Below are 19,761 nucleotides of genomic sequence, written 5' to 3'. Positions count from 1 at the left end.
AATAGCTAAAGCACAGAAGCAACCCAAGTGTCTGTGGACAGATGAATGGAAAAGCCAAATGTGGTCTCTACATACAAGGGAATATTATTCAGCTTTTAAAACGAAGGAAATTCTGACATATGTTACAACATGGATGAACCTTGAGGACATTATGCTAAGTGAAATGAGCCAGTCACAAAAAGATAAGTACTGTGTGATTCCACTTCTGTGAGGCAGTTAGAAATAGTCAAAATCATAGAGATTTGAGAACGTTCTGACTAGTGGAATGTAGAATGATGGTTTCCAGGGGCTGGTAAAAGAGGGGTGTGGGGAGTTATTGTTTAATGGGTATAGAGTTTCAGTTTTATACAAGAGAGTGAGTTCTGGAGATGGATAGTGGTGATGGTTGCACAATATTGTGAATGTATTTGGTACCTCTGAACTATTCAGGTCGGAAAAGTTGAGATGGTAAAATGTATGTCATGTGCATTTTACCGCAAAAAAAATTGGAGTAAAATTCAACCAGATATATCAGAGATGTGATATTATGGGATTTTTTAAGTTTCTTTTTAATATATTCATTTTTTGAAAAAGAAGAATAAAAGGAAAGTTAAAAAAAGAAAAAGAAGGAAATATTGTATTAAAAAATAAAACAAGCTAAAAGGGAGGAACCTTCCTAATGAGTTAGCGTGTGCCCTTGTTGTGATCCTTTAGCATATGGGACCAATAGGAAGTACCCATTGAGCTACCCAGTCATCCAAGGTGCTGCAGAGAACTGCTGCTGCTTCCCTGAGTTACCACTTGGTCAGACAGAACTTCCCAGCATATTCTTTTTTTTTTTTTTTTTTTTTTTTTTGAGCTGGAGTCGGAGTCTGGCTCTGTCACCCAGGCTGGAGCGCAATGGTACAAACTCAGCTCACTGCACCTCTGCCTCCTGGGTTCAAGCGATTCTCCTGCCTCAGTCTCCCAAGTAGCTGGGATTACAGGCACCCACCACCACACCCGGCTAATTTTTGTATTTTTAGTAGAGATGGAGTTTCACCATGGTGGCCAGGATGGCTCGAACTCCTGATCTCAGGTGATCCGCCTGCCTCGGCCTCCCAAAGTGCTGGGATTACAGGCGCGAGCCACCTTGCCTGCCCAGCATATTCTTTTTGCAAATTATTTCATCTTGATTATTTCAGATAACCAGCAAATTATTTCATCTATCCAGAAAGAGGAGAGACTTCCCTTCGATGGCTTTTTGATCTTGGTGGAATTCACAAGAAGAGGTCTTCATAAGATCACAGTGCTTTTGGGGAAGAAAAAAATCAAAGTGGATCTATAAGATAGCCCTACACAGTGTCTTGAGAATGCAGCCTGCACAGCACAGGGCTGATCCTAAAAACACTAAGCTATGGCATCACTCGACACGGTTGACAGGGAGAGGGTTAGAGTCAGGTTTCACTGCGGAGGTGACCTTCACCTTGTTCTTTGGTCATGGTAAGGTAAGTCAAGTGCATTTTAGAATAAAACAATGTTTTAAAAAGTAGGAAGCTCCAAACTAAGGATCTGATTTCCAAGGAGTTATAGAAATGGGATTAAAATGACATTTATTCAACTATAAATGGCAATAAAACTTTCTTGACGTAACATAGTGATTACACATGTGGGTTCTAGAGTCAGAAGGACTGAGTTGGAATCCCGCCTTTGTCACTGATTGGCTTTAGGACCTTGGGAAAGTGATTTCACCTCACCAGGTCTCAGTTTTCTCAGTTGTGAAATGAGTATACTAATATCCTAAGGGACCTCATAAGGTCGTTGAGAAGATTAAATGAGATAATGTACTGTACTAAAAGTATTTAATACGGTGTTAGGACATAGTAAGTGCTCAATAAATGTTGGCCTTAGCAGAGGTTTCACATGTTTCTTCTCAATAATCTCGCAAAACTCTGAGAGGTAATCCTCCTGTCAGAGAATGCATAGCAGCAGACATTCAGTGAGGTTAAGCAGCTCACCAGTATTACACAGCTAATACATGACGGGAGCAGAAATCCTCCACAAGGCTCCTGACTCCTAAGTTTAAGGTGTTTTCCATTCTAGTAGAGGTAGTAAATTAAATACCAGCCAATCATTCGGCATTTATTTTAAAATGATACATTATCACAGCATTTGTACGACGTTCTCATCTTCTTTGCAGCACTCACCTTGTATTGCAGTGAGCCAAAGAGTAGAGGATATTCCATCTTTAGAATCATGGAATTTAGAGGGGTTTCAGATTTTGAGGATGCTTGGGGTTTGGGATGACACATGAAGAAATTAATCCGTGTATACTGTACCCTATGGTATTATTCATATTTATTGTTTTTCTCTTATTGGTAGGTCCCAGTCAGTACCTCTGGAGATGACTCCCAATCAAAAGGCAACAGGGGCTTCATATCACTGTTTTCTTGTTCTGGACACTAGATGTCACACTAAGTAAAGTTTTAGAGGTTACTCTCTAGAGTAAGGCGTGGCACAGTGTCTAAACCTTAGCTATGAAAAATTATAGCTCATACATAAATATAAAGCTGAACTTTACATTTATTTTGTGTTTCTTTTTTTTGTAAAGCTGAACTTTATATTTCTAGTAGAATGCAGTAAAAAGGTACTTTCCCTAACAAAACATTCAGAAAAAGAATTGTTAATAAGAAAATGTAGTTGGAATAGCAGCCTATTTTCATTGTTAAACAGATAGATCCCATTTATATGCACATAAAATCGTATTTCCTTCCGGAAACAAAGTGATTTTTCTAGAGGCAGCTCATGTATACATATCTGTAATCATTTATGTTCTGAGATGGGGAGAAGCCGTTCTTCCTGCAAAAAGAACCAGACATTATCCTAACCTGCAAGGGATGGAGAAGGTGAAAGTAGAGATACTGAATATGAGATTCATTATCTCCTGAAACGGTCTCAGGAAAGGGTGTGTGATCATCTTTCTCGCATGGCTTAAGCAAAGAAGATGGAGAAGATGGTGCCTCCCAGCCTCCTTGACCTCATTTTTTTCCTTGATTTTGGCTCTCAGAAATCTAGATGAAAATCATAGGTTGAGATTTGGAGACACATTATTTCCTTTTGGAAAATGCATATTATATGTATTTTTAATGGCAGGGAAGTTGGATGCAGTATGTAAAAGAGTTAGATATTCTATCCTCTAACTTAAATATGCTATTGAAACTTCAATAAGTTTCTACTAGATATATTTCTACTAGAAATATAAAGTTCAGCTTTACAAAAAAAAAGAAACAATGCTTGAAATTCATTGGAAGCTAGAGACAATTAATTCAAGCATTATCAGTCACAGTACACCTTTATTTTTTCAAGTAACTCAGCAATTAATTTGAACTGTGTCTAATCTGCACATGAATAGAAACACATATTTCTATATGTAATTACAGTTGTAAATAATGTTTAACTTTCAGGGTTTTCTAGGTAGTGTATTTCTATTGGACATAATCCCTTCTATATTTGTCAAATATCAGTGCCTTGTTTATGTTAAGATCGCTAGGATAAATAAGGTTACAACTGCTAAAATGCTACTCTTTAGGTTTGGGAGTCATCCATGTCTTCCCCTTTCTTATTCAGGAAATGGACAACTGGTTATTTTAACAGTGCCTTCTAAGACTAGGTGGTTCTAGTTAGCTCTTACATTCTGTTGGGACTTGGGAAGTTTTTCCTCATGTTACTGCCTTGTGTTTTAGCAACCAGAGGTTACCCAGGTCCCGAGAGAAATCTTTCATTTTCTCTGTGAGTGCTCAGGATGATGGCAGCCTGTGCTGTTTCTCCTTCAAGAAGTCAGACAGCCACTTCGGACCATCTGTAGGCTATTCATTCCTCCAGTGGTTTGACGATTCAGAAAAGCTATAACTGATCGTGAAGGCCTCAAAGGGAGGAAAATCTCTCTAGAATAAAATGTAGACAAGACCATGTCCCTGTCAGGTCGAAGGTTGGGGTTTTTCCACATGGGTAGGAAGGTCAGCTCTGTATTTACCAAATAGTTATTGAATAACCATTGTGCCAGGCTCTAGGGAATGTGGGTATTGTCCTTGCTCAGATGGAGTAAAACCTGTGCCCTTCGCCTGCCTGACTACTGTTAAAGCTGATCTATATCATTATTGTTTAAGACAACTGTCAGGGCATTATTGTTTAAGACAGCCGTCAGGGCTGTTGGGTGGCCTTCCTGGTTTCTCCACTGACTTGCCTTTTGATTTTGGGATGTCGGCTCCAGAACCTTCAGTCTCCATGCCTAAAGGAAAGCCTAATGCTTTAAAGAAACACTCTGAGGCTCAGCTGATTTCAATCCAACCAATATTAATTGATAATCTTCCACGTGCTAAGCCTGCAAGGAATCAAAAAAATGAATGAAGAGTATCTTCCATAAGGAACTTACAAAAGAGCAAAGAGGATGAGACAGGTACACTATACAAAGACAGTGTGTTGAGCTTAGAATTCCAGGTTGATGATTGGGTGGTGTGAGAAGCAAAAGCAAACAGTGAAGCATCTGGGAGCACTTTACCTACGTGTATCTCATTTGCACGTCACAATAACTCAATGAGGAAACTGAGTCACAGAGAGGCTGGGTAACTTCTCTAAGGTCATTCAACAAGGCAGGGGTGAAACTGAGCTCCTATTGGAACCCACATCTCAGGGAGCAGGGATTCTTCTTTCTTTCAATCAGGATGTACTTTTACAGACCAGGTGCGATGGCTCACGCCTGTAATCCCAGCACTTTGGGAGGCCGAGGTGGGTCGATCTCCCGAAGTCAGGAGTTTAAGACAAGCCTGGCCAACATTTAGTGAAACCCGGTCTTCACTAAAGGCACAAAAATTAGCCGGGCGTGGTGGCGTGCATCTGTAATCCCAGCTACTCGGGAGGCTGAGGCGGGAGAACCACTTGAACCCAGGAGGCGGAGCTTGCAGTGAGCCGAGATTGCACCACTGCACTCCAGTCTGGGTGACAGAGCGAGCCTCTGTCTTAAAACAAACAAACAAACAAAACACTATGTATTTCTGCAACTTAAAACAGCTTTGTAAGATTAGGTGGCAGACTTGCAGACCGTGGATTTCTAACGTATCCATGAACCATATTTTTATGTCCAACAGGTCATGGATTGACGGCAGTCAAGGAAAAAGCAGGGGCCACTCTACGGATTCATGGTGTAAATTCTGGATTTTCTGAAGGGGCCCAACCAGACACTGAAAACGGAGTCCCTGCAAGTGAGTGATACATCTCCTCTGGGTGTTCCTGGACTTTATTACACCATGTGCATAATCAGAGGGTTTCCAAGTTCAGATCAGCAACATGAACTCTTAAAGGATTTCTTTCTTCTTTTTAGTAACAGATGCAGCCACAGATCAGGGCCCTGCAGAAAGCCCACCCACCTCCCCTTCATCGGCCTCTCGGGGTATGCTGTCTGCCATCACCAACGTGGTTCAAAACACAGTGAGTCGCTGGCTGCTTCCTCTCTTTCCCCTGTATTTCCCAGGGCCTTCTTTTGATATTTCCATTTACCAGTGACCTAGATACATCAGAGAAACGATGGCCTTGCTCAGAACTTTGGATTATGGTTGGTTTTTTTTTATGTTTTCTGCTACAAAGCAGACGTAACCTTGGATTCAAAATAATAAGGGCAAAATGAAATATATTTTATGTTTAAAAGAAAGGAGCTGTTTAGAAGGAACATTTTTCAGTCTGATTTAACAGAGTCCTTTCCAGCTGCAGCAAGGACAGCGTCTGGTTGAGGGGAGAGAGAACTCTTTGTCAGAGCTGGGACAACTGTTTTTCCTAAATGCTCTGCTTATCTTATCCCTAAATTTGAAAAAGCTTTAAACCGTTTAAATAAAAAGTACCAGTTACAAGACAGGAAAAACAGCCCAAATATGTTTCTGAAGTGTTTCCGGAGACCAGCGTTCTTCCCCCATCCCTACCTCTTCATTCCCACCCTTCCTCTTCCCTACATCACCCTAAGTGTACCCCCCCAGATCCCTGCCTACCTCTTAAAAGAAGCTCAATATTAGCAGCTAAACATTGGTGAATATTGAAAAAAGGGAGGCATCTCAACTGAGGTAAGGCAGCTAGCTGGTCCTCAGGGTCGGGGAGAAAGATTTTTTTCTTTCTTTCTTTCTTTTTTTTTTTTTTTTTGAGATGGAGTCTCACTCTGTCACCCAGGCTGGAGTGCAGTGGTGCGTTCTTGGCTCACTGCAACCTCTGCATCCCTGGTTCAAGCGATTCTCCCACCTCAACTTCCCAAGTAGCTGGGATTACAGGTGCCTACCACCACACCCAGCTAATTTTGGTGTTTTTAGTAGAGACGGGGTTTCACCATGTTGGCCAGGCTTGTCTTGGACTCTAGACCTCAGGTGATCCTCCCGCCTTGGCCTCCCAAAGTGCTGGGATTACACATGTGAAGTTTTATTTCTTGCTATGTAAACTAACTAGTTTTTCTAAAAATATGGCTCGTGTCCCATTTATCCATTCATTCATTCATTAAAAGAAAAACAACAACAGAAACATGATTAGCCCTCACTGTGTTCCAAGATCTGTGCTGGATCTTGGATATATGCTGGCAAACAAGAGGGCACAATATCCTGGAGGACTGAGGCGACTGAACAGATAAACACAATGTGATTCGGGAAGAGGTGAGGGCTGCGGTCAAACATGAGAGTATCTCACCCAGACCTTAGGGTCAGGACGTGCCAGAAATATAGAAAATGACCAGTCTTCTCCTTGCTATTTGAGGGCCTCTAGACTGGGGTGGGGTGAAGGAGGAGCAGCAAATCTGTCTTAGGAGTCAAATAGCAATACAAGTCAGCCGCCCCTGTCGGGGGTTTGTGGGATGGGAAATGAATGGAGCTCTGTCAATATCTCTGGTATAAGAAATGAATTCACGGCCTATCTGGGCTACCAAGAGGGCACTCTTGAGTTTGTCTTCAGCAGCCTCACATTCCTTTCTGGGTTCTCTCCAACCTTCTTGACCCCTCTTTCCCAAGTTCCAGACACTACCCCTCCAGGTCTATCCTTAACACAAATCCCTATGTCCTTTCTTCCACCATTTTATTCTCAATAAGATAATTTTTTCGTAGGATGTTAGCAGGCACTAAGTCAAATTACACAGAAGTGTGAATTGCTACTGTCCCATCATCCCCCTGAAGCGTGTGCACTGAAAAATCTGATTTATAGCAAGATTACTGGTTGGCTCCCAAATCTAAAAACAGTCTAAATGCCCAAGATGAAAATAAAGTATATTAATTCTATGAAATTCAGTATTTCTATTTAAATGATAATTATGAAGATTGGAAAATGTATATCAGTAATAATATCATAATAAAATAAAATTTATATCATTTTTATGTATGGTGGGAAAAAACAGATGTATGCATATTATAATTGCAGTTATACAGTTGGAGTGTATGTATGAAAGAGTTGCAAGGAAATGTACACAGTTCTGTTCACTTGAATAGTTTAGTGAGTAAGTCTGGGTTCTTTCAATCTTTTAAAAAAGGCAACGATGACTGACAAAGGGATTTGCAGAAGGATAACTATATAATACACCAGTTTCTAAAGCCAGAAGTACAAGGAAATCAACGTGTCTTATTTCATGGGTATACTAATTATAGGCAGTTATTGCTAGTTTCTGAGAGTATGCAAGAACCGTCCAAAACAGCCTGAAGGTCTTACCCTCCAGGGCCCTAGATTAAAGAAGTCCCTAAATTAGCAGGACTACTTGACATTTTAATAGGCTGCTCCAAGCAACTCTGTTACTTGGGTTAAAATTTTTTTAAACAGAAAACAGCAATTGGGTCACCTGTTAATATTATGTCTTAGATACACATCTATTCATACACAGAGAGCCAGTAAAATTAAAAAGGGATTAATTTTATTTTATATGCTTTTTTTTTCTAAGCATCATTTTTGATAACATTGTATATCCTACAAATTATATAACATATGTTTTTCCAAGGAAAAGAAAATAGGGTTAAATGGATGATAAATCTCCTGATGAGAAAAAATTGTGACTTTATATTGATTTTAATATTTGAAGATAGTGCCAGTTACCTAGGAGTTGCTGACCGCTGCGAAACAGCAAAACCTAAAAATCTAATCTCATGCAGTTATCTCATCTGCAGGGTAAAAGCGTCTTAACTGGAGGCCTTGATGCGTTGGAATTCATCGGCAAGAAAACCATGAATGTCCTTGCAGAAAGTGACCCGGGCTTTAAGCGGACCAAGACGCTCATGGAGAGAACTGTTTCCTTGTCTCAGGTTGGATTATATACTTTTGCAATTTTTTCTTTCAGTCAATAAAATAAATAAGTTTTTATTTATCTTTTTGAATAGCTAATTTAAAGCATGTGATTCAAATCAAATGGCGTGAAAGAGCAGAGAGAGAAAATTGAGCTTCTACTACCTCCGTCTCCTCAGTCATTTAATTCCTCAGAGGAGACAACCACTTTTAACAGTTTCTTAAGGATTCTGTCAGAGAATCCTGGTATAAGAAATGAATTCACGGCCTATCTGAGCTACCAAGAGGGCACAGCATGTAGATATGGATATAGATCTATAGATGCAGCTATAAATATACAGATGTATAAGTATATGTGTATGCACGTGGATAGACATGTACATAAATACACACATACTTTTTCAACCCAATGATAGCATACTAAACACACTCTTCTTCCTTGCTTAATTCACTTGATATTATTTCTTGAAGATGATCCATTTATGTCATGGTGTGCATCCCATCTCTACCACTTAGTAGCTGTGTGACCTTGGGCAAGTTACTTAGCCCCTCTGTGCCTCAGCTTACTCATCTGTACACTGGGGATAATTTACATACCTACCAATAACTTTGCTCTGAGGCTAAGCTGAGTTGGAACAGAACCCAACTCTTAGTAAGCACTCAGAAACGTTAGTTGTCGTCATTGTCGTTATTACATGTCAGTATAATAGGTGGAAATGGTATCTCACTGGAATTTTATATTCTATTTCTCTTGATATGTGCAAGGATGGTCTTCTGTCACACTTGCAGCACTAAAGTTTTCCAGCCCTTCTTGCAAAACATAATACAAAGAATTCAATCTATCTTTGCTTACTTACAATAGTTAAGAAAATTGGAAATAATATTTGTCTTATTTTCCAAATAATGACTCACTCTTCCAGCTGAAACATGCCTAACTTACCGCACAGTCCAGGCATGCCCCAGTCCACCTCCTCCATGAGAGACTGATACACCAGGTCTCTGTGCTTTCCTGAAATCAGAGGCAGCTGATGCAGCAGTGGATTTTGTAAACGTCACAGGCAGGACTTAGTACTAGGAACCCATGAAGGTTGCCTTCATGAACAGCTATCACTGAGAATATGTTCATGGCAACCCCTAGAAGCTTTTGTTTGAGGCTATTTCTTCTTGCCTCTTCTGGAATAACCCAAGTATGAGCACTCTGATGTTATAGTCCAGGGAGGGACTTTGCAGGATCATCTAGACCATCACCCTCCTGCTCCTTGAAAAATAAAATAGATGACTGGGCACGGTGGCTCACATCCATAATCCGAGCACTTTGGGAGGCCGAGGCAGGCAGATCACCTGAGGTCAGGAGTTCAAGACCAGTCTGGCCAAGATGATGAAACCCTGTCTTTACTTAAAAAAAAAAAAAAAAAATTAGCTGGATGTGGTGGCGAGCACCTGTAATCCCAGGTACTCAGGAGGCTGAGGCAGGGGAATTGCTTGAACCAGGGAGGTGGCAGTTGCAGTGAGCTGAGATTGTGCCACTGCACTCCAGCCTGGGCAACAGAGTGGGACTGCATCTCAAAAAACAAAGAAGAAGAGGAAGAGGAAGGAAGAAGAAGGAGAAGGAGAAGGAGGAGAAGGAGAAGAAGAAGGAGGAGGAGGAGGAGGAGGAGGAGAATAGATTAGTATTAGTTAGGTAATTCGCACTAGATGTCATAAAAGAACAACCACCCCCAAGTATCAGTATGACTTAGAACAAAAAGGTTTGCCTTTCGTTCTCACAAAGTGCAGCATGAACATTCTGCTCACACAGGAGACTCATCCCAGGGGGCTCTCATGGGTAGCACACTTCTGAGCCCACATCTTCTGGCCCCATCATCTTGAAATGCCTTACTTCCAGCCTCATGGAGAGGGGATGTGGAAGGCAATATCTGGTATTTCAGAAAGTGACAAGTGCCATGGGGAAAAAGACAAAGTAGAACAGGAAGAGGTGATCAGGAATCAGGAGTATGGGTGTGAGGGGCAGGCTGAGCGTTAAGTAGGATTGTGATTGGGCAGATGATGACATGTGAGCAAATCCTTGAAGGAGATGAGAGCGTTGACCATGCAGGAACCTGAGTAAAGCTCATTCCAGGCCAAAGGAGAACGCATGCAAAGGCCCTGAAGCAGGAGTGTCTGGTATGAACGCAGAACAGCAGGATGCCCGTGATGGAGAGGAGTGAGCTCCGGGTGAGGGTTGTTGAAGAGGACACCAGAGTGGTGATGGGGAGTGACAGACGTTCGTAAGGACCTTGGGTTTGACTGTTAGTGAAATGGGGAAACCATTGCAGCATTTTGAGAAAAGAAGTGACAGAATCTGATCTGTGCTTTAATAGGACCCCTCTAGTTCCTGGGTAGAAAATTGGCTGGGAGGACCAAGGGCAGGGAGACTGGTTAGAATGAGCATCAGTCTGTGCCCTCCCAGAAACAGACACCAAGATGGGCTTACATGGGCTTAAATGTGCAAGGATTTCATTAGGGGAAGTGTGTGTGAGAGAGAAAATGGGGAGGGAGCCCAGGAAGGCTGGGAGAACCATTAGACCAAGATGCCGGTCCCATCCCAGTGAAGGAAGGAGGGAGAGAAAAATGAGTGGAAGTGTCCTAGACTGCAGTGTGGCCTGGGAAAGGCTGGGCGAAGCCATGGGAAAGCCCTTCAGCCAAAGGCTGCTGACAAAGGAGACCTCATCTTCCAGGAACAGGTCTGCCTTAGTGCCCCTGCTGCACCAGTGATTGGCAGGGAGGAGCTGTGGGAGGCTGAAGGCTGGATTTCAAAATCCGGCATGTATGCTCCCAGGAGTAGGAGGGAGGTCTGCAGGTTGCACTGCCACATCCTCCGCTGCAGGCAATTGCACTGTCTAAACAAGAGAGAACCGTGGCCCCGTGCAGCATGGAGGCCTTGTAGGTAGTGAGGAATGGCTGATTCTGGGTGTAATTTGAAGATAGATCCAGATCACTTGTTGGAATGAATGTGAGCTGTGAGATAGAAGGAGTTGTCAGGGATGGCTCCAAGGTCTTTTGGACAACTGGAAAGATGAAGCTCACATCAGCTGACACAGGGGAGTCTGTTATATTTTTCCTTTATACACTTAAAGAAATATATAACTATAGAAACTAGAAGCATGCATGCATGCACTAACTACATTTCTCCCGTATTTTTATCCCAGTGGCACAGGGAATACTCTTTCTTTTTCTTTCTTTCTTTCTTTCTTTTTTTTTTTTTTTTTTTTTTTTGAGACAGAGCCTCACTCTGTCACCCAGGATGGAGTGCAGTCTCAGGTCACTGCAACCTCCACCTCCTGGGTTCAAGCAATTCTCCTGCCTCAGCCTCCTGAGTAGCTGGAATTACAGGTGTGCACCACCACACCCGGCTAATTTTTGTATTTTTAGCAGAGACGGGGTTTCACCATGTTAGCCAGGCTGGTCCCGAACTCCTGACCTCAGATGATCCACCCAGTTCAGCCTCCCAAAGTGCTGGGATTACAGGCGTGAGCCACCGCGCCCAGCCAAGCACGGGGAATACTCTTTAAATAACATGGGGACGGAGGGTCCTTGGATTCCACACATGTAAGTCTCCATAGCTTCTCTGTGTCAGAAATTCTTCCAGGCCAGGATCATTCCCTGCTATTGAAACCAACTTCCCTTTCTTTTCCAGTGGGAAAATAGAACCAGCATCCCTTGTCAAGCTGGTTATCCCTTAGGCAGCTTTAATTTCACTCCCTTGTTTGTTTGTTTGTTTGTTTGTGATGGAGTCTCACTCTGTCACCCAGGCTGGAGTACAATGGCGCAATCTCGGCTCACGGCAACCTCTCTCTCCCAGTTTCAAATGATTCTCCTGCCTCCCTCTTGAATAGCTGGGATTACAGGTGCCCACCACCACGCCCGGCTAATATTTTGAATTTTTAGTAGAGACAGGGTTTCACCATATTGACCAGGCTGGTCTCGAACTCCTGACCTAGTGATCAGCCCACCTCAGCCTCCCAAAGTGCTGGGATTACAGGCATGAGCCACCATAATCCTACTGGCCTACTCCCCAGTTTTGAGTGAGTCCACATCATTCCAGAGTGACCCTTTCCCTTTCTCTTCAATTTCAACCCTTCTTTCTTCTATCCCAAAGCCCAGATTCACAGGTGGAAGCTGGTGTAGAGAAGGGAAGTGATTTCAGTGTCACTTTGTTATTTTATTTTACCACCACCAACCCCCGAGATCAGTGGGGGTAGTTAGTTTTTATTGCCAGTGTTAAAATTTTCCAGTGATGGTTTCATTGGGTTGATTGAAAAACTTTAAAATTCAGAGTCTGTGCTAATTTAGTCTTAAAGACAGACAGGAGAGAGAATTCTCTTTGCGGCCCTGTGGGTTCTTGGCAGACAACCTCAAGAACCCGAAAGGAAATGAGGCTGATTGTTTCACTGGCACACAATAAAAACCAAAGTCTCTTCTTTAGTTCTCTTCCCCTGTGACCTTCTGGTGGTGGCCAGTGTCTTTACAGAGCTCTCCACAGAAATTAAAGAACCCCATAAATGTAATGCCTCAGTAAACTTAATGAGGAATCACATAAAAGATGCTTAGAATCAAAGAACGCAAGTGCAGAAAATCGAGAGTGACTGATGGGCTTGTGTTTATTTGTTGTCTTTTTGTTTAACCAACAAATAACAGGAGAAAAGTTATTAATGGGGGGAGGAAACTTGGTTCACAGTCATATTTCTGGAAACCAGCCTTAAGAATCTACAAGCTAATATTCTTTTTTGTTTTTTTCGTTTTGAGACCAAGTCTCGCTCTGTTGCCCAGGCTGGAGTGCAGTGGTGCAATCTCGGCTCACTGCGCCTCCAGGTTCAACCTCTGCCTCTCCTGCCTCAGCCTCCTGAGTAGCTGGAATTACAGGCATGCACCACCATGCCCACCTAATTTTTGTATTTTTGGTAGATACGTGGTTTCACCATGTTGGCCAAGCTGGTCTCGAACTCCTGACCTGAAGTGATCTGCCCACCTAGGCCTCCCAAAGTACTGGAATTACAGGTGTAAGCCACTGTGCCTGGCCCTAAGTTAATATTCTTAATTGCACTAAGTATATGATGACAAATACATTATGAGTTTATATTTATTTATTTTTAAATTGAGGAAATTTAATAACCACACACAAAAAATTTAAAATATTTTAAAACTCAGCCAGGTGTGGTGGCTCACACCTGTAATCCTGGCACTTTGGGAGGCCGAGCCAGGTGGATCACCTGGGGTTAGGAGTTCGAGACCAGCCTGGCCAACATGGTGAAACCCCATCTCTACTAAAAATACAAAAACATTAGCTGGGTGTGGTGGTGGGTGCCTATAATCCCAGCTACTCGAGAGGCTGAGGCAGGAGAATCACTTAAACCCGGGAGGCGGAGGTTGCAATGAGCTGAGATAGCGCCATTGCACTCCAGCCTGGGCAACAGGAGCTAAACTCCATCTCAAAACAAAGATAAATAAATAAAAAATTATAACTTAGAAAAAATCAGACCAGCTTATTTCTGCTTTGACATCTGTGTAGGTGCAGGACTTAAAGTTAATCCTGTCATAAGAGATTCAACTTTTCAAGCATACATAAAACTCGCTCATTATAGAAAATATGGGGACTTTAGAAAATAAGAAAATTGGCTGGATGCGGTGGCTCACACCTGTAATCCCAGCACGTTGAGAGGCTGAGGGAGGAGGATCACTTGAGGTCAGGAGTTTGAGACCAGTCTGGCCAACACAGTGAAACCCTGTCTCTACCAAAAAATACAAAAATCAGCCGGGCATAGTGGCAAGGGTCTTTAGTCGCAGCTCCTCAGGAGGCTGAGGCAGGAGAATCGCTTGAACCCGTGAGGCAGAGGTTGCAGTGAGCCGAGATTGTGCCACTGTACTCCAGCCTGAGCAACAGAGTGAGACTCCATCTCAAACTAAATAAAATAAACTAAAATAAAATAAAATAAGAATAAGAAAATAAGAAAGTTAATCACACATGTGGGAAACACCTTAATGGAAAGCGCTGTTAAAGCTTTTGGTGTGTTTCTTACCAGTTTATTACCAGACATGGAATTTTTGCTTTGTTTTGCCTTTCACATAATGAAAGTGTAAAATGCGAAGTAGGATATGATGCAAAAGTTATCAATAGCATCAATCAAAAAAATCATTTTTTAGAAATTCTAAAGTGACCAGAATCTCCCCCTCTCCAATACAAAGTCAGTCCTCCCCACCTCCCGCATGTCTTACACAGGAAATGATGCTTTTAAATATACATCCAGAGTACAAACATTGTGTATTTCTGCAGATGTTAAGGGAAGCTAAGGAGAAGGAGAAGCAGAGACTGGCACAGCAGCTCACAATGGAGAGAACTGCACACTATGGGATGCTGTTTGATGAATATCAAGGCTTGTCACACCTGGAAGCCCTGGAAATTCTGTCCAATGAAAGCGAGAGCAAGGTACTTCTGCACTACTCATTTGAAATGGCATGCTTAGTCATGTGTTACTTGAACATGAAAGAAACTGGAAAATCTGCCTTTAAAAGATCTCATTTTTAGAGCCTCATTATTATTGTGCTAAGGTCACAAATACTGTACAATGTGAGCTTCATATCATCTCTTCTCTGTCTGTGCCAAGCTCTTACCCCACCCCAGCTCCAAGAAGGCTGGCACAGTAAGAGCCACCACTATCCACCCATCTCAGGGTGCAAAAGGCTGCTCAGAAATGTGGTTGTCCGGCTTCTGGCCCTCTGCCTCCCTTTGGTAACGAAGTACCCAGGTCAGAGATGCCCTGCCAGCCCACATCTTCATTCCTACCCAATGAAAACAAAGCACTTGATGTTTCTTTTAGACTGCAGGGTTTTAATATATTTTTCTTCTGGGTTATATAGTTATTTATTCAGCCATCTTGTTAGGACTCCTGGGCCACAGAGGGCAGGATTATCCCACTGAAAATTAAGGTTCTGTTAGGGAATACTCCCGTACAGACACCTGGGAAACCCAGCCTACCCAATGACCCTGCACATTCATGCTCCCCACTTGGTCCCAGGAAAACAAAAGATGAATAGCAAAAATCAGCAGGATATGGCGATTTTTTTTTTCCCTTAAAGTATCTATAGTGGGGGGTGTGTATGTGTGTTTATTTAGCAAGCACTTGCATGGCACTTATATAGCCACCATTCCAAATGCCATGAAACTGTTAACTTATTTAACTGTATATATATGGCTGTGTTGTGGATGTCAAGCTGACTGTGCTCCGGAGTGGTTTCCTAGTGGAGGCCACCAGGCAGTACCCTCCGGGCCTCAGGAGAGGGAGGGGCCATGGTGACATTCACTGAGGACAGGCAGGTGCCCAGACAAGAAGCTCAATTTGGCAGTGAGCCTTAGAATGGAGAAGTAGTTTTTGACTCCCCCTAGACCTTATCCTCTTATGTTTGGACTTTGAGCCATCCTTGATGCCTGTCTAATCAGAGAAAGACAACATCTGCCACATAACAGGCAACCAAGAACCAAATAGGACGGAGACACTGTCCCCTGCCCCAGATGATGGAGCTACACGTTACTCTGTTCACTTCCTTCTTTGTTATCCGTGAGCCTTCAGGGAAAGTCTTGTGGTTAAAACTGTTCAAGAATAATTTTCAAAAAAAAGCACAATTGGGACTCTCATACAGATACAAAATGACCCATGTCAAAGAACTTATTTAGCTCATTAATTAATTCAGGGAACCAGGTAGATGTTATAAATGATTCAAAGAAAAAGCCAAAGAAGCACAAATGTGTATGGAGTAGTATGTATGTGGCTATACACCATGGAATACTATGCAGCCATAAAAAAGAATGAGTTCATGTCCTTTGCAGGGACATGGATGAAGCTGGAAACCATCATTCTCAGCAAACTAACACAGGAACAGAAAACCAAACACCACCTGTTCTCATTCATAAGTGAAGTTGAACAATGAGAACACATGGACACAGGGAGGGGAACATCACACACCAGGGCGTGTCGGGGGTTGGAGGGATAGGGGAGGGATAGCATTAGGAGAAATACCTAATGTAGATGATGGGTTGATGGGTGCAGCAAGCCACCATGGCACATGTATACCTATGTAACAAACCTGCACATTCTACACATGTATCCCAGAACTTAAGTATAATAATTTAAAAATATATGAATGTGCCAATAGACACAAACCTGCTTTTCCACATTGGGGAGGTTGTCCTCCCACTGCACAGAATTCATTCACATGACTATTGACAAGAATGACTTTGCATTGTTATCAGCCCTTTACAATTTACAGAGTCATAAAATTGCTCCCATAAATTCAGAATCCAATAGCCCAATAAGATGTGCTCTAGAAAATGCAGTTCTTAGCCAGGCGCAGTGACTCATGCCTTAATCTCAGCACTTTGGGAGGCCGAGGTGGGCAGATCACCTGACGTCAGTTCAAGACCAGCCTGGCCAATATGGTGAAACGCCATCTCTACTAAAAATACAAAAAAAAAAAAGCTGGGCATGGTGGTAGGTGCCTGTAATACCAGCTACTCAGGAGGCTAAGGCAGGAGAATCGCCTGAACCTGGGAGACAGATGTTGCAGTGAGCCGAGATCATGCCATTGCACTCCAGCCTGGGTGACAGAGCAAGACTCTATCTCAAAAAAAAAAAAAAAAAAAAGCAAGGTCTGGAGTCAGGCATTATTTAATTACACACCACGCAGAAGCTGTATGATTTTGGACCCCTCTTACCTCAATCTCCTTATCTATGAAATGGGCATAATAAAACCTACCTCACAGAATTATTAACAGAATTAAATGAGATAATCCACGGAAAGGAATTAGGCACTCAATAATGTACACATGTTGATGACAGTTGATTTTTATATGCATTTTTATGTCATAGACATTTGTTGTTATTGTTAAAAATATCACAGGGGAGCGTGGCCCTGCTGTAAAAAACACATTACAAGATATCATGGTGGTGGAGAATGATTCCATTGTGGTGACTTCCATCACAGCTCTCAGCTGTGAAACAGCCCCAGGCCCCTGCAAAAGAGCCCCAAAGGACTTAGTTTCTAGGAAGAAGTTTTGGCCTTTGGAGGGGCACAGTTTGCCCATTGCCTCCACAAGCTCTGCTTTCTTTCCCTAGCCTGGAGATTTTTGTGATATTCATAGTAAGGAAAATAAATTTTTGTCTTGACTTAGTAATGATAGTTACTGGGTACTATAATAAACAGTCGTACAGGCCGGGCGCAGTGGCTCACACCTGTAATCCCAGCACTTTGGGAAGCCGAGGCAGGCAGATCACCTAAGGTTGGGAGTTCGAGACCAGCCTGGCCAACATGATGAAACTCCGTCTCTACTGAAAAAAAATACAAAATTAGCTGGACATGGTGACGCATGCCTGTAATCCCAGCTACTCGGGAGGCTGAGGCAGGAGAATCACTTGAACCCGGGAGGCAGAGGTTGTGGTGAGCCAAGATTGCACCATTGCACTCCAGCCTGGGCAACAAGAGCGAAACCCTGTCTCAAAATAATAATAATAATAAATAAATAAACAGTCCTGTTAATGTATGGGTCAAAACCAGTAAGAGTTATTCTTCACTCCTGTAATAGTCCAAGATAGGAGTGCCTGGTCAGCAGGCAGCATTCCTGCCTTTAGGGTTTTAGGAACAGGCTGTGTCCATCTTGTGGCTCCGCCAGACCTGGTTCAAGGTGCACAGGCCTCCAGCAAGAAGACAAATGGGGCCTTAGACGGAGGTTGACAGACGTAGCGAATAAAAATACAGGATGACTAGTTAAATTTTAACTTTAGATGAACAATGAATACTTTTTCAGTACAAATAAGTCCCATGTAATATTTGGGACACACAATTATATGAAGAAAATATTCACTGTTTATCTGAAATTCAAGCTTAGCTAGGCATCCTGTATTTTATCTGGCAACCCTACACATACCACGTATTTAAAAGTTAAATAATTTTTGGGCCAGGCACGGTGGCTCACACCCGTAATCCCAGCACTTTGGGAGGCTGAGGTGGATGGATCACTTGAGGCCAGGAGTTCGAGACCAGCCTGACCAACATGGCAAAACCCTGTCTCAACTAAAAATACAAAAATTAGAGCCAAGCATGGTGGTGCTGCCTGTGGTCTAAGGTAGATGTAAAACTGGGTGAGCTGGCTGGGCACAGCAGCTCACGGCTGTAATCCCAGCACTTTGGGAGGCTGAGGCAGGTGGATCACCTGAGGGCCGGGAGTTTAAGACCAGCCAGGCCAACATGGCAAAACCCCATCTCTACTAAAAATCCAAAAATTAGTGGGGTGTGATGGCACATCCCTGTAGTCTCAGCTACTCGGGAGGTTGAGGCAGGAGAATCGCTTGAACCTGGGAGGCGGAGGTTGTAGTGAGCCGAGATCGCACCACTGCACTGCAGCCTAGGCGACAGAGTAAGACTCTGTCTCCAAAATAATAAAAATTTAAAAGTTAAAGAACTTTAGAAACAAACTGTTAAAGAAAATGTATTATGTCCTCCTACCTTGACAAACACTGGCACAATGACCTGGAAGGCCTAGTTCCCATTTGAATTCCCAGACTCCTCAAATTTCTACACTCCGCTTCAGCCTACCTGCCTCCTATCTGCAGCTCTGTATCTCACCCCAGGAAACGTCATGTAGCTGTGGAAGGAGGCCCTAGTTCAAGCTCCACCCACACCCCCTGTAAGCAGCCACCTCTTAGCCGTCCCTTGGGCCAAGGGATACACAGCCAGTGGCACCGTCCCACTGTCAGGAGCACAGCCTAGGGAAGAGTTCCATGCAGGCTGTGAGAGGGAACCTTTGGTGACCTGGAGAGTGTTCTAGAACGGAGATGTGGGCTCTGATGGGACCATTTCTTGGGCCTGCGGACTCCCCTGTGTTGAAGCCTAAAGGCAGTGTCGGATTTCCCTGCCCTCTGAGGCCTTATTGTCTTCTGAGTCGCACCAGCGTAAGGACAGAGTGTAGAGAGGACACTCCCATGTTTTAAAAGCCTTGCCCAGAAATGATGCACATCATCTCTGCTGACAGTCCTCGACTGAAACTCAGACCCCACCATGGAAATATAAAGAATTATTATTGTTACTATTTTACTAGATTGATTCTAGGATGGCAACAGGCATGGCGATGTGGTGTTTGATAAAGGTTAAAGAAAAACTAATCATTTTCGGCTGAGTGCAATGGCTCACGCCTGTAATCCCAGCACTTTGGGAGGCCAAGGTAGGTGGATCACTTGAGGTCAGGAGTTTGAGACCAGCCTGGCCAACATGGCGAAACCCCATCTCTACAAAAAATACAAAAAATAGCCGGGTGTGGTGGCGTGTACCTGTAATCCCAGCTACTCAGGAGACTGAGGCAGGAGAATTGCTTGAACCCGGGAGGCGGAGGTTCCAGTGAGCCAAGATTGTACCACTGCACTCCAGCCTGAGTGGCTGAATGAGACCCGTCTCAAAAAAAAAAAAAAAAAAAAAAACAGGAACACTAATCATTTT

General features: G+C 43.0%; 1 protein-coding gene across 4 annotated transcripts in view; it reads left to right on the top strand.

The window, feature by feature from the left end:
- LOC105487738 (family with sequence similarity 114 member A1) overlaps nucleotides 1–19,761 on the top strand; it is a 78,720-nt gene that overhangs the window by 31,672 nt on the left and 27,287 nt on the right. For 2 of the 4 annotated variants that reach the window (XM_071093729.1, XM_071093730.1), the window contains 4 exons: nucleotides 5,103–5,216; nucleotides 5,336–5,442; nucleotides 8,127–8,261; nucleotides 14,552–14,704. In XM_071093729.1, coding sequence (XP_070949830.1) covers nucleotides 5,103–5,216; nucleotides 5,336–5,442; nucleotides 8,127–8,261; nucleotides 14,552–14,704 — 509 coding nt within the window. Of the gene's footprint in view, nucleotides 1–3,340; nucleotides 4,415–5,102; nucleotides 5,217–5,335; nucleotides 5,443–8,126; nucleotides 8,262–14,551; nucleotides 14,705–19,761 lie in introns of those variants that run through there. The other 2 variants (XM_071093731.1, XM_071093732.1) reach the window with 2 other exon arrangements.

This window comes from Macaca nemestrina, chromosome 3, assembly GCF_043159975.1.
Source record: "Macaca nemestrina isolate mMacNem1 chromosome 3, mMacNem.hap1, whole genome shotgun sequence".
NCBI lineage: Eukaryota > Metazoa > Chordata > Mammalia > Primates > Cercopithecidae > Macaca > Macaca nemestrina.
This window is presented reverse-complemented; position numbering and strand designations above follow the sequence as displayed.